Here is a 13,400-nt window from a genome sequence, read left to right as displayed (position 1 = left end):
GTGTGGTATCTAGAGCTTCACACAATTGTGATCCAGGCTGGATGTATCTCAATTAGAAACAGCACAGGATGCTCAGCACCTATAAGGTCTAGGACAGCTTTGAGGGGTCCTCTAAGACAACCAACCTGTATCTCTACACAGAGTGTTCCACAAATAATTGTGTTGCCCGTAAGGGCAAAGTTCTGCTGCAGCTTGACCTTTGTTTCTTCTGACCTGAATATTTAGGTGACCTACAGCATCAATGGCTGTATTAGGAATCTTCACATGGAGGAGGCTCCAGTGGATCTTGAACACCCAACCTCCAGCTTCCTTGTGGAGACATGTTTTGCACATGCTCAGAGAGGAACCTATTTTGATGGAACAGGTTTTGCCAAAGCAGGTGAGGCTTTTCTACTTCCTTCCAGATGACTATTACCTATACATAAATGCTAACTTCTCACATGTACCAAAATATACAGGTCCCCATTATCCTAAACTAGTGCTCTTTCTTTTTTGAGAGCTTGTTTGGAGGTTCTAGCAGGGGAGCGCAGCTACTCGTATACCCTTGACCGAAGAACGGTCCTCCTCTATTGGGGATGGTCGTCCTCTTCGACCGAGCGCGCAGCTTCGGGAGGGACGCACATGGAGCGGTGAGGGAGGAAGGGGACACCTGCCTAGCCAGCCAGATCAGCCGAATCAACCCTGGCGATCAATGGGGTGACAGATGTCGCAGCCAGATCGCCCTCACATCCTCTTTTTTGAAAAAACATAATCATTTTGATTTCCAAATCTATATTCATATGAATTCTGTATCTTCTATTTACTTATTTTTATTAGCATATAATTGTTGTACAGGGAGAATACATTGTGACATTACATATGTGCGTACAATGTATCTTAATTAGATTCAGCCCCTCCATGGTTCTCCCTCATATCCCCCTCCGCCTTCTTAGAACCACTGCAACAAGTTTCATTGTTCTGTTTTCATACATGAATACAAAATACGGCCACCATGTTCACCTTCCTTCACCTTTTCCACTCATCCTTCACCCCACTAGTACCCACTACTTCCACACAGGGTCTGTTTTACCTTACTGTCCTTCGTTTTTAAGTGTTATTGATTGTTCAAGAGGAATTTGCCTTCATATTTCAGGCACATATTTATTGTACTTTAATCAGATTAACTTCCTCTATTACTTACTCTTTCCTCATCTGGAGGTGTGACTCAAGGAGTAGTGTGCCTGCCTATCTAGGCACTAGTGGCTCACACCTGTAATCCTAGCTACTTGGGAGGCAGAGATAAGGAAGATCAAAGTTCAAGGCCAATACAGACAAGTGGTTCATAAGACCCCCCACCTTCTCCAAAAAAATAACCAGAGCACAATTGACTGGAGATGTGACTCGAGCAGCAGAGCACCTGCTTAGCAAGCACAAAGCCCTGAGTTCAAACCACAGTACTGCAAAGAAAAAAATATCTAAACTAGTACTCTAAATCAGAAATGAGCTTCTAGAAGAAATTTTTAAAGTACAAGTATCTGAGTCTGATAAGAACTAATAGAGAGTGGGCGGGAGGTAAGGGGGGAGAAATGACCTAAACATTGCATGCACATATAAATAAAAGAAAAATAAATATATAAATAAAAAGAACTAATAGAAAAAATAAAGAGTGTTTCATCTCCTTCACTAAAGATTAGTAATAGCAAAATAAATGAAATTCTGCAAGAAGGCTCATATGTTTACACTATATAATTTTTCTGCTTTCCAGTTTTGTCTATCTACCTTTTCTGGAGATAAAATACTATTCTTCCGCTTCAGTTCTTTGCCAGGCTCCATTTTTTCACACACACACACACACACACACACGCACACACCCCTACATGCATGCATTCTCGCACACCTACTGCTGCCCATCTCTTAATGAATGGTAACTTTCCCTGGCTTTCTTTAATTATTCTCACTTACCTCATTTCCTGTGTGAAATTCACTGATGATGAATGTATAGTTTGGAAAGAAAAATAGGAACTAACATCTACTTATTAACAACAAAAAACACCTGACATTAACATCCTTGAAGAAGTCTTCAGAACCATGGTTTTCATAGCCATGTATATTTGTTCAATAAAAACATTAATTAACACATAATATATGAAAGTTAACTACAGGCAACATAGATGTAAGATTTGATTTGATCAAAAATCACAAGAAGGTGAGTGAAAATGACAAAAGCTATAAAAGACATAAGCAAAGTCATAGATATTTAGAAGAAATACTCATTTTGGTTCAGGTTTCATGGAGGAATTGACATTTGAGCATACATTTAAAAGATGAGTTGAACACTCCTCTACAAAAAAGTTGTGGGAAGCGGAAACTAGGATCATCTTAACAAAGTCTAGGTTGCTAACATCCCCAATGTAGAAGCAGAAATCAGAAAAACATGGTACATATTAAATATTGAAACACTGGAAATTATGCTGAACCCCAAAGTTCATGTGGTGTGAGAGTCTACAGGTTTCCCCCTGAGATTTCTGCAAATTCACAAATGGCTAGCATCCTCTTAGTCAAATTTATGCCAAACTCCAGCTTCAGCTTCTGTAGCTCATGGATGGATTTGCCATCCTCCCTGGCTCTTTTGGTTCCGGATGAAACTGGACCAGAAAATTAACCACTTTGCCATTTTCCAACAACTCCTGCCATCCCCTCAATAGACAGCATAATACAATTTACATAAGATGTGGGTGGTCAGAGGAGAGTACTCCAATAGAGCAATCTTCATTTTAACCTTTGACTCTTTGTTCTTAAAAGCTTTCCAACTACCCAGTCACTGGAGTCTTTATGACTTCCTCACTCCCTCTGTCCTCAGCTGAACTGCCTCATGTCATTCCTTCTTCTTACTTCTCCCTCTCTGTTTTATTTTACACAACAATTCAGCTTCTCCTACCCTTTATTTTTAAAAACTGCTGTAAATCCACCTTTGCCCATCCAAACTCTTCAAGGTTCTCAGCGGAACAAAGTCTTTCACATACTAGGTACCACCCCTCATTGGAGACAGTTACACATGGCATCTATTCCTTGCATAATCAGTAAAAGATACAGAAAAATTTTCCACTAGTTCTTTTCTAACATTCCATGCACTTCATGTGGTCTAGACTGATTTTAACAAAGCACTTTGTTCCTAAGAGAAATGTCTTATTAAAAGATTGAACAAATCAATGAATCAAATATGGAAAATTACAGAGGAAAGAATTGACTGGATGAACTAGAGAAGTCCACCTATCCCCAGAGTCTTCTCATCAAAATTGTATTTGTGATTCTCTCTTTACTTATAAAATATTTGGAATGTTTGAACCTTCAGATCATTGCAGTATGTATCATTTAGATTGCCTCAATCTAAACCTTACTGAATAACCATTGAAATCCTTTACTTAATCCAACTGATAGACTTCTACAATAATCATACCTGGCTTTGGGGTTCTTTGAGTCTATTTTGATATGTATTCATCAATGAATATATATTAAACCTGCTCTATGTGCCAGATACTTTGGCAGGTCTAAGAATAAAATGTCTCCACGCTCACAAAATTTTCATTCTAGAAGGGAAGGCAGCTGAGAAAATAAGCAATAGCTACAAAGTACGTTATTGCCATAGTAGTGGAAGTACAGGCCATATGGGTGTCAGGATTATAGCCTCATTATAGCTGGTTAACTTGAATGGAAACCTAGTAAAACATTACATTGTACACAATTAAATGAACAATCCCTACACTCTAACCCACATTTTTAAAAATATCTTTATTTTTACAGTTGGTGGATTCAAAGTGGGATTAGACCTTCGTGTTGAATTTGAATTCCGGACCACTAGAACAACTGGAGTTCTACTGGGAATAAGCAGTCAGAAAATGGATGGACTGGGTATTGAAATGATTGATGAGAAGGTAAGAAATGCAGTCCAAGCATTTCTGATTTCTTCCTGACATTGTTGTTCTATTTTGAGGTCTTTCTGTTTGCTTAGTTGGAGGAAAGTCAGATTATATCTTTCCTTTCTTCTGGATTGTCATAATTTATGTCCGTTCTCAGCATAACTGTTCTGTAGACCATATAAATTTTAATTGTATTAATCCTACAGCAAGGCAGGTGTGTTGGCCAATAATGAACCAAATTGTTTCAGATCTCAAGCTCTTATTATGTTTCTATGAGCATACTGCTATTCTCTTTATGCAACTATTGATTCCAGTGGGAGAAAAGTAAGAAGTTTGGGTCATCTAAACATCAGTCTATATGTTATCACATAAGCATCTCTCAGAAGTCAATGTGGCCAGCAAACATACTAGTTTCTCAATTTTTAATTAAAATCATCTAGATAACATTTCAAAACAGAGCAAATTTATAACTGTTTTTGTCCATTTGTTTATAATGGATAATCTAATTCTAAACACCCCTTCCATCCCTACCTGCCTATGAACAACAAACAGCTTGCAGTTCGCAGACCTGCTTTATATATACTTTGCATTGTACAGAGCAGATAAAAAGAGGAGGCAAAGCAAGAAATTTCATGTCTCCTATTTAACTATTAAAGGGGAATTATAATTTGATTGTTCATAGTTCCACCTTTGGGGTACTGTTGCCTCTCAAAGTAGAAAAACCACATAGGACCTAAAGTTTCTTTGCCTCTTCAGTCCTTCCCCTCAGTCTTCAAACCATCTCAAAGGCAGCAAGGCGAGAGAGACAGAGAGAGAGAGAGAGAGAGAGAGAGGGAGAGAGAAATACTTAATAGTTTTGTCAAATTTTCAAAACACACATTTGCTGTACTTTTTTCACATAAGCTTTATTTAATCACCTGCTTATACGCACCTGCTTATAAACATTGTTATGTCAACGTATCAGTGTTTCACGCCATTTCTCACCATGGATTCTACATGCAAAATCCTGTTATTACAAAATCCAAATTACTAAATTCTTTGCTAATATTTCCATCACTGTATATTTTACACTTTTAACCTATTTACTTGTGCCTCTAATCTTTTAAAACTATTTGTTTTCTTTTACATTGTCAAATGTGTTGCCAAACTGACTAATGTTTTTAATATTTCAATATGTTTCTTTTCTTCATCGGCTTCAAAAGAATTCTGACATCTCAAGTTTCAACCACATTACTAAAACCAGATTTTTCTCATTTAAACAAGAACTTCTAATTTAAGTTCTACGTTGTTAGGAATTTAACTGGCCTTCTGGCTCAGGTCTCTGGCACCTGTGACATGAAATGTACCCAAAAAAGTAATTTATATAACTTTCAGAACTGTATATAAAATGGAAACCATGAAGGGAAAAAATATAATTGAAACATCAAAAGTTTAAATTTTAAAACAATCCTTTACAGTGAATTCATAAACCAAATTAATGAATCACTTTAAACAACATCTTTTAAGAAAGTTTTATAAGGTTCACTGAGAACTCTCACACTCTAAGAAAGATATGTGGAAGAATTTTTCTGTGTAGTAGGTCCTTTTTGTGTTGCCTACCCTCAAATTTTTCTGAAAGTAGAGCCAACTTCATTCACCTTGCCTTTTAAAACCAATAAGGCCCCAAAGCAACAAACTCAGCTATTCAGTCACTTTGTGACTCAGTGATTACATTCATATTTTCTGTCAAGTTTTAAAATTTTTGAAATATGCCCCAGTTGTGTTTACTTCAAACAATTCCAACTGCAGTATGTCCTGGAGACCTGATCATTTTTGCTGTGTGAACCATCATGATGTCCCTCTCCTGAAGCTATCTGTGATCATTCGATGCCCTACTTTCTAGCTTTTGTTTCATGTGGATAATGGTGCCGGCCGGTTCACTGCAGTCTATGATGCTGGGATTCCAGGACATTTGTGTGATGGACAGTGGCATAAAGTCACTGCCAACAAGATCAAACACCACATTGAGCTCATAGTGGATGGGAACCATGTGGAAGCCCAGAGCCCAAATCCAGCATCTACATCCGCTGACACAAATGACCCTGTTTTTGTTGGAGGTTTCCCAGGTGAGCACTGGCTACTCCAGGAAGAATTTGTTTGCTCTTTTTGTTTGTGGTTTTGAAACTTTTATATTTATGTAAGTATGTCCAAGAAAGTGTACTTAAGAGTACTTGCCTCTTGGCTTTAGAATGTCCTCCCATAAATAACACTGTGCCCAAATTTCCAGTCTATAAAGTGAGCGAGTACTCATATAAACCACATGGGACTATGCTTTTTGTGAAAGCCCCCAGAGTTTCATCCATGGGGAGATGAAGGCTGGAGAAAGTGAATTTGGCTTATAAAAGATATGAGGCATTTAACAGCAATTGAGGCCAGAGTTGGTGTTTTCTGATTTTTAAAAATTAATGTACCAGAAGAATCATAAAATATTGTGGAACTTATTTCCTCAAGTTCTGGAAATCATTGGGTTAAACGTAGCTAATTTCCCCTGTAGGTTATTATGGAGTTTATATTTGTATTACAAAGAAACCCAAGCTATAAATCTGTATTCGAAATCCTTCTCTGGCACATTAAACATAGCACATGAACCACAGAGACTTATCTAAAGTGCCCATAAACAAGAGTGGCCAGCTTAAAGAGAAATTAGCCCAGTGCCTCTTAGTATGTGGCATAATAATACAGACTCAAGGAATGCTCTTTCCTCATTCTGTCTCCGTTCATATTAAATTCCTCTACTTCAGGAAACAAGACAAGATACAATATTCAGCAGTGGCTGACAGAGCCAAAAACACACTAAAAAAATGAGAGTGGTCAAGAGTTTCACTTTCAACATTGCTTCATGGCTTTAAAAAGACTCACTTCAGTCCTGATAAACCCCTTATATTATGAGGGAGACGGTGTGCTTCTCCAGTCGCAGTCTACTCTATAAAATCCTAATCAGCACTGAGTACACCTGCAGACATATGGCCCTTCTTAACAAAAGGAAGAAACTTTTATGTGAGTTTCCAACCAACTTATTGTTTGGGGCCTTATTTCTTTGCAATGTAAGGAAATGATAAAGTCAACATTGAAGAACTGTTTCCTAATTCAGTATTTGTAGTGTTTGATTAGTTGCTTTGTTTAATTAAATATAGTCTTACAGTTTTAAGTTGCAACTGTTAAATTTGTTCATTCCAAACCAAATTATTTGTTGAATGTCTTAAAATGAGTAATTTAGATGATTCCATATTTCATAATATATACCTATTAAAAAGTTGATGGTTCTCTACAAATCCGTTATTAAAGAATAAGCACATCACTAACTTTGCATTAGATAGTGGTCCAATTTACTCTCAAGATAACACTATTTTGAAATATGCTCTTCACATGTTACGAGTTGGGATTATAAAATTTTAGTGGCTAGCAGTGTAGCTCAGTGGTAGAGCATGTGCCTCGCATGTGGATTAGATCCCCAACACTGCCAAAACACCAAAACAAAATGAAAAGTAAACCCTCTTGCTTTGTCTTTTCAGGTGGTCTGAACCAATTTGGCCTAACCACCAACACTAGATTCCGAGGTTGCTTCCGTTCCCTGAGGCTCACCAAAGGCACAGGCAAGCCACTGGAGGTGAATTTTGCCAAGGCCCTGGAACTGAGGGGTGTTCAACCTGTATCATGCCCAGCTAACTAATAAAAATAAGCGTAACCCCCAGAAGGGTCCATCGAAACATATATCAAACAAATATTTACCTATGTGTGTTAATAAAACTAATATGTGCACATATATAGAAATCTTTCTGTATTCAGATGGTGCTAAGTCAGACCCATATTGAATTTTAATTCAAGTTCTTTCTCAAGCTTATGAATATTAAACCAATTATTTCATTCTAAATAATTGTTTGTTTTGTGTGGTGTTTAAGGGTAAAAGGCAACATAAATTATAGAATTTGCAGCATGCCCTGGAGTCATCTCAAGAAAAAGAGCTTAGATATGATTTGCAAAGGCAAATTTTTTAAAATATTTACTGCTTTTAATACTTCTGTCCTTTTCTATAGATGTTAGTTTTGGCTTTCTGTCCAAGGCATGAAAATAAGTGGATTTTGCATGTGCGATTTCAAGGAAATTGCTTCCTTTACTCCCTCTGTTTGTAAAAGTATTAGCAAGTCATCTTCCTGATCCAAGTTCATTATCAGAGAGTTAACTAGCTGTATGAGTGAACACCTTTCATGCTGCAGGTTGATAGTATAGATCAGATTCAGGCCAGAGAGTTTAATTACTTGATTTTCTTGTTTGATAATGATTTATAAGCTTTGGGGAGATACTAGAATCAATATGCAGAATGACAATTAAGTACACATCTCATGCTACAGTATTGAGGCTCTTCAGTGTAAATTTACAGTGAAAGTCACAATCACAATCAGGTAAAAAGGAATCATGCTGAAATGCACTTTTACTTACTAGGAGATGATCCATTAGCAACTTCAAATGCATGCTTCATCCAGTCTTTTTGACTTGTAATTTTACCTAACAAATTCATTTACTAAAAAAAAAAAAAATCTATGATTTTTTGTTCTCCTTTTCCTTACTGTTCAATCATCTTCAAAGGGATCTCTGAAGAAGACTGTCCTAGATTTTATTCATCAACTCAAGAAGTAAAGGTTTCATTTGCCATGTTCAGAAGAAGTGGTGGTAATGTAATAATTCAGAGTATTTAAAAGAACAGGGACTTCACTCACTACAGAAATTTTAGCAAAAGGAGAATGATCTTCTCTGCCAGTATTATCCATGTGGAAAGAGCATGCTAGTTCTAATCAAGATGATGATGAGCACGCGCTAAGCATTTCACCATTAGCCACTTGCTCAATATAATTTGTCCACAAAATTTCATTCTACACCAATTCCCAGCCTTGACTAAGATTTTAAGAATATTTCCTGGAATATTAAAAAAAAACAAAAAACTGGTTCACAATTCTGATTTGGTCTAGGGCATAGCCTGGACAGAAGGTTTAGAAACCTTGCCAGGCAATTCTGATTTGTTGTCAAGGATGAGAACCACTATTCTAAAGAGAAAAGATACCTACCATGCCAACAGTTTTATACTCATTTAAATCCTACTGCTAGATTTAAATTGACTATTTCCACCCACATAAAAAAATAATTATTAAGACTAGTCAGTCTTTTAATCAACCCTTAAGCAATAAAACTGTATGAAAAGCAATGTGTTTTGAAAGTGAAATCATTACTTCTCCACTGAACCTTAACATAATTTCTGAGACTTATTCTGGATACTGAGTGGGATAGATGAGAATAAAGATGCTGGGTTCCTTAGAAAGCCAGTGCCTTTCTTTCTTGAGTCCTGCACAGAAAGATACATAAATTTGAAAGCAAAGGTACTTAAATTGACACTCCTATCAGAGTCAAGTCCCACTGAAGTCAATTTGTAGATAAGTGCCTCAGAGTGGAAGAACTGGAAGTAGCCTCTAAGATCAATGAATACAGTCATTCTCAACTCTAGCTAGGCATTAAAAAATGACTTGGGTGCTTTAAAAATGAGCTCTACATCAGGGTGTCACCCCAGACCAATTAAACTCTAACCTCTGGGAAGGACCCTGACATTGGCATTTTCTCAAGATCTCCAGTTGATTCTAGTGTGTTGCTAAGACTGAAAACCTCTGAGCTCCTGCCACCTCCACTTTTTTATGAGAGGGACTACTATATTAGTGTAGTAGTCCCAAGGAATGTGGTCCCAAGGAAAGAAGTATCTGGACGAAAGAAGGATTCACTAAATTAGGTTCTGGGTAGACGCATCCCATACAAAACTCATACTCCAGAGTGGCTTGTAAGTTTTCATGGACAAACATTCAAATTTTAAAACCACAAATAAAGAAATTTTATGAAATGAAAGTATTTCTCTGGCATATTTTTAATTCATTTCCTACCTCAAAAATCAAATTAATTTTCATCCCAAAACAAGATAAAATGTTTACTTCACCCAACCCTTATCTTCTCAATAATTTCCTCACCTCCTGTCCTCTACAGGAATCATGAAGAAAGCAGAATATGTTTCATTTATTTTCCAAACACCCACTCCTACCAGGTTGTCTAAAAAGGTGCTTGGCACTTTAGAAGCAAAACATTTGTAAGGAGGCTTTTGTTGAAGTTACCATGGTGAACACCACTGACAAAGGAAAATAGCAGATTTCAGCCCCAAATCACCAGAACACTGACAGGTACTTAAAGCTTCAATTAGTACTTTTAAAATCATAACTATTTTCTCCTACTTTGATTTAGCCTATTGTCCCTGACTACAACACCCTTCTAGATTTTCTACTTAACAAAGGAAAATACTACTTTAACAAATTGAAATCTCCTGATTTTATATGAATTGTTTCCTAGATTAGTTCGTATATAAAATTGATAAATACAACTAACATAAAAACAAGAATAAATTTTTGTAGAATCTGACTTATGCTGATGTAACTTTCTTGCCTCACTTTAATGTCTTCTAAGCTCTGTTTAGAAGAGAGAACTACAAACACATGTACTTTACTCATTTGCTTGACTTGGATTAATATACATCTGTGTCCCATAGGGTGCCTGCAGGGAAAGACTCTAGCCTGACCCCTGAATTCTGATATTATTTTGAAATCTTGACATACAGGGTAGTGGTTTAAATTTACTCTTCAGTTACCTAAGTAAGCATGGGGTTTACCCATTACTGATATGAAAGTATTATAGACTGAACTGTGTCCCAACAAAATTCATGTAATGAATTTCTAACTCTCTGTACTTCAAAATATGCCTGCATTTAGAGATAGGACCTTGAAGGAGGTAATGAAGACAAAGTCAGAACATGGGGATGGGCCCTTCTCCAATATAACCCATGTCCTTAAAAGAGGAGATCAGGACACAGGCATAGAAAGAAAAATCAGATGAAGAGACAGAGAGGAGATAGGCACCTGCAAGCCTCCAGAATAAACCATTCCTGCTGACATCTTGATCTTGGACTTCCAGCATCCAGAATTGTGAGAAAATAATGCTCTGTTGTTTACACTACCCATTCTGTGGTACTTCCTTATAGCAGTCCTAGAAAATTAACACAGAGCATTTCTTCACTAATAAAAAAATAATACTTTTTTTTAAATTTAAGCCTTGTCAGGTGTGGTAGTACACATGTATAATCCCAACACTGGAGACTGAGGCAGGAAGATTGTGGGTTCAAGTCCAGTCTAGACTAGATTAGCAAGACTCTGCCTCAAAAATAAGGAAGAAGTAAAGTTAAAGGATCAGCACAGTTCAGATTCCCTGAAAGGTAACATTGCATTAGTTGAACCAATTCTTTTGAAAGTGACTATTATCACATATAATGATTAGAAAAAGACTAATCAAAAAATCCAAAATATAAATAAAATGCTGTTTAGTACATATTTACATTAGGGATATTAGAAATGGCTACACAGAATCATAAATCAAAGAAGTAAAGTTCTACTTGACACCATTTCCTGAACTTTTCAGAGCTGGCTTGTGTACTCAGGTTGAAGAATTACTCATGTCTCCCTAGAGCTCAGTACTTCTGCAGTAACACACCTGTAAGAGGTGGTAGTCTGGAAATTGTGTCCATTAGATATTTAAGTGCATTGTACCTTATGCAGTTGAATGTAAGAACCTGGAGCTCGGGCTGGTGGAGCAGCTCAAGTGGTAAGAACTCCTGCCTAGCAAGCACATGGCACTGAGACCGAGTTCAAACCCCAATGCCACAAAAAAAAAAAAAAGGAAAAGAAGAACTTGGAGCTCAGATAAACAATCTGAACTATAGATAGAGTTATAAGAATGCTGATATCCTTTATATTATAAAACTGAGTTAGATCCTTAAGAGAGAGAGGGGACTCTGGACACACCCCAACATTAAGAAAATCGAGAGTACAGGGACCCAGCAATTATTCAGAACCTGAAAACAGGCACAAGAAATTTCTGAATGTTCTTTCAATGTAGTACTGGTTTTCACAGTAGTGTTTGACTTTCTATTGACTGACTACTATACAACTCCATACAGGCAGAGGTTAACTTGCAGATTTTTTGTCTAGTAGAGGGGCAATCTGTTCTGGTTGAACAGATGACCCCAAAGGTAACAGTCTTTATATAACTGAGAAACCTTATCCAAATATTTCTTTATGAAATTAAATGTGTATGTATAGGTTCTCAAATTCTTAGAACTGTCTTAACATCTTCCCTGCATTAATTAATGAGTTAAAGTGTTTGACATGTGTCCAGATGATGTTTGCCTAAGAATCATAAATTTTTAACCTTTGAAAACTACATTTTAACATTGGAGAAAGGAAGAAGGAATAAGCGGCTGAAGTTGCCCAGGTTAATTAAAAACTAAGCACCAGTTCACATGATTTGTTTATTTATAATTGAATTTTCTCAGCCCTTAATCCTATGTCTCATTGCTGCATTTCTTGTGAAGTAAATATTACTTTAGAAAGTTATTTTAATGTTTAAAAAAACTAAGGAAAAGAATTGTGGCTTTTCATTTCATTTGTTACTGAGAATTACTGTCTCCTGTTAGTTTGGCTTCAGATTATACACACATACATAGATCCAGTCATATCTGATTGATAATGTCAGAGCAAGAAACAAATTACTTATTATGAAATACACTATTGACTTTTATATTTCTTTACCGAAGTGTGGTCCAACATTTGACATTCAAACTCTTGGATAACACACAATCAAAAGGACATATAATTCTTAATTATTATGTGACTGTTTAATTTCAGAAGGCAAAACAATGATTTTGAGTAAAAAGAAAAAATTAGATAAGCCGGGCATGGTTACGCATGTCTGTAATCCCAGCACTCAGAAAGTGGAGGTAGCAGGATCACAAGTTTAAGGTCAGCCTGGGTTACATAGAGAGTTCCAGACCAGACTGGGCTCTATAGGAGACTCTATCTCAAAAAAAGAAAAACAAAGCAAAACAAAATCAGATAATTATATTATTCAAGATTATTTTATATAATTCATTTATATAATATTTTAAATAAAGTCCAAGTTCTTACATATAACTGTAATAAAATTATTGGTTATTGAATCACAAAAGAAATAGTTGAACAAATTTTCACCATATTTGGAGAGCAAGTTTTTAATTGACTGACTTAAAATGCAGCATTCTGTGCAACATTCACAGAATTCTTCTGGGGTGCTCTGGTGAGCACCTCAGGGGGAGAAGCGCAATCTTCCCTGAGACTGAAGTCTTAGCATTAGAGACTGTTGGCTGCTTATAGAGAAAGACATTCTGTACACATTAAGACAATGAACAGGGGAAAAAAAAAAACATGTATGAACTCCAAATCAAATATCACCAAGCAGAGGCTGCAGACTGTAGGTGATAATGTGTCATCAAGTTGTATTTTACACTGGCACTTCTATAGTGTGTGTTCCAGGGTTAGAACCATCAAGAATTATTAAAATAGATAAATGATGGTT

General features: G+C 36.5%; 1 protein-coding gene across 4 annotated transcripts in view; it reads left to right on the top strand.

The window, feature by feature from the left end:
* The window catches only part of Lama2 (laminin subunit alpha 2), a 630,868-nt gene extending 623,059 nt beyond the window's left edge, over positions 1–7,809 (top strand). For all 4 annotated transcript variants that reach the window (XM_074074982.1, XM_074074980.1, XM_074074975.1 and 1 more), the window contains 4 exons: positions 226–379; positions 3,781–3,911; positions 5,779–6,001; positions 7,448–7,809. In XM_074074982.1, the coding sequence (XP_073931083.1) occupies positions 226–379; positions 3,781–3,911; positions 5,779–6,001; positions 7,448–7,605 (666 nt within the window). In that variant the 3' untranslated portion in view covers positions 7,606–7,809. The remainder of the gene's footprint in view (positions 1–225; positions 380–3,780; positions 3,912–5,778; positions 6,002–7,447) is intronic.
* Positions 7,810–13,400: the final 5,591 nt, after the last annotated feature.

This window comes from Castor canadensis, chromosome 1 (genome assembly GCF_047511655.1).
Source record: "Castor canadensis chromosome 1, mCasCan1.hap1v2, whole genome shotgun sequence".
Lineage (NCBI taxonomy): Eukaryota > Metazoa > Chordata > Mammalia > Rodentia > Castoridae > Castor > Castor canadensis.
This window is presented reverse-complemented; position numbering and strand designations above follow the sequence as displayed.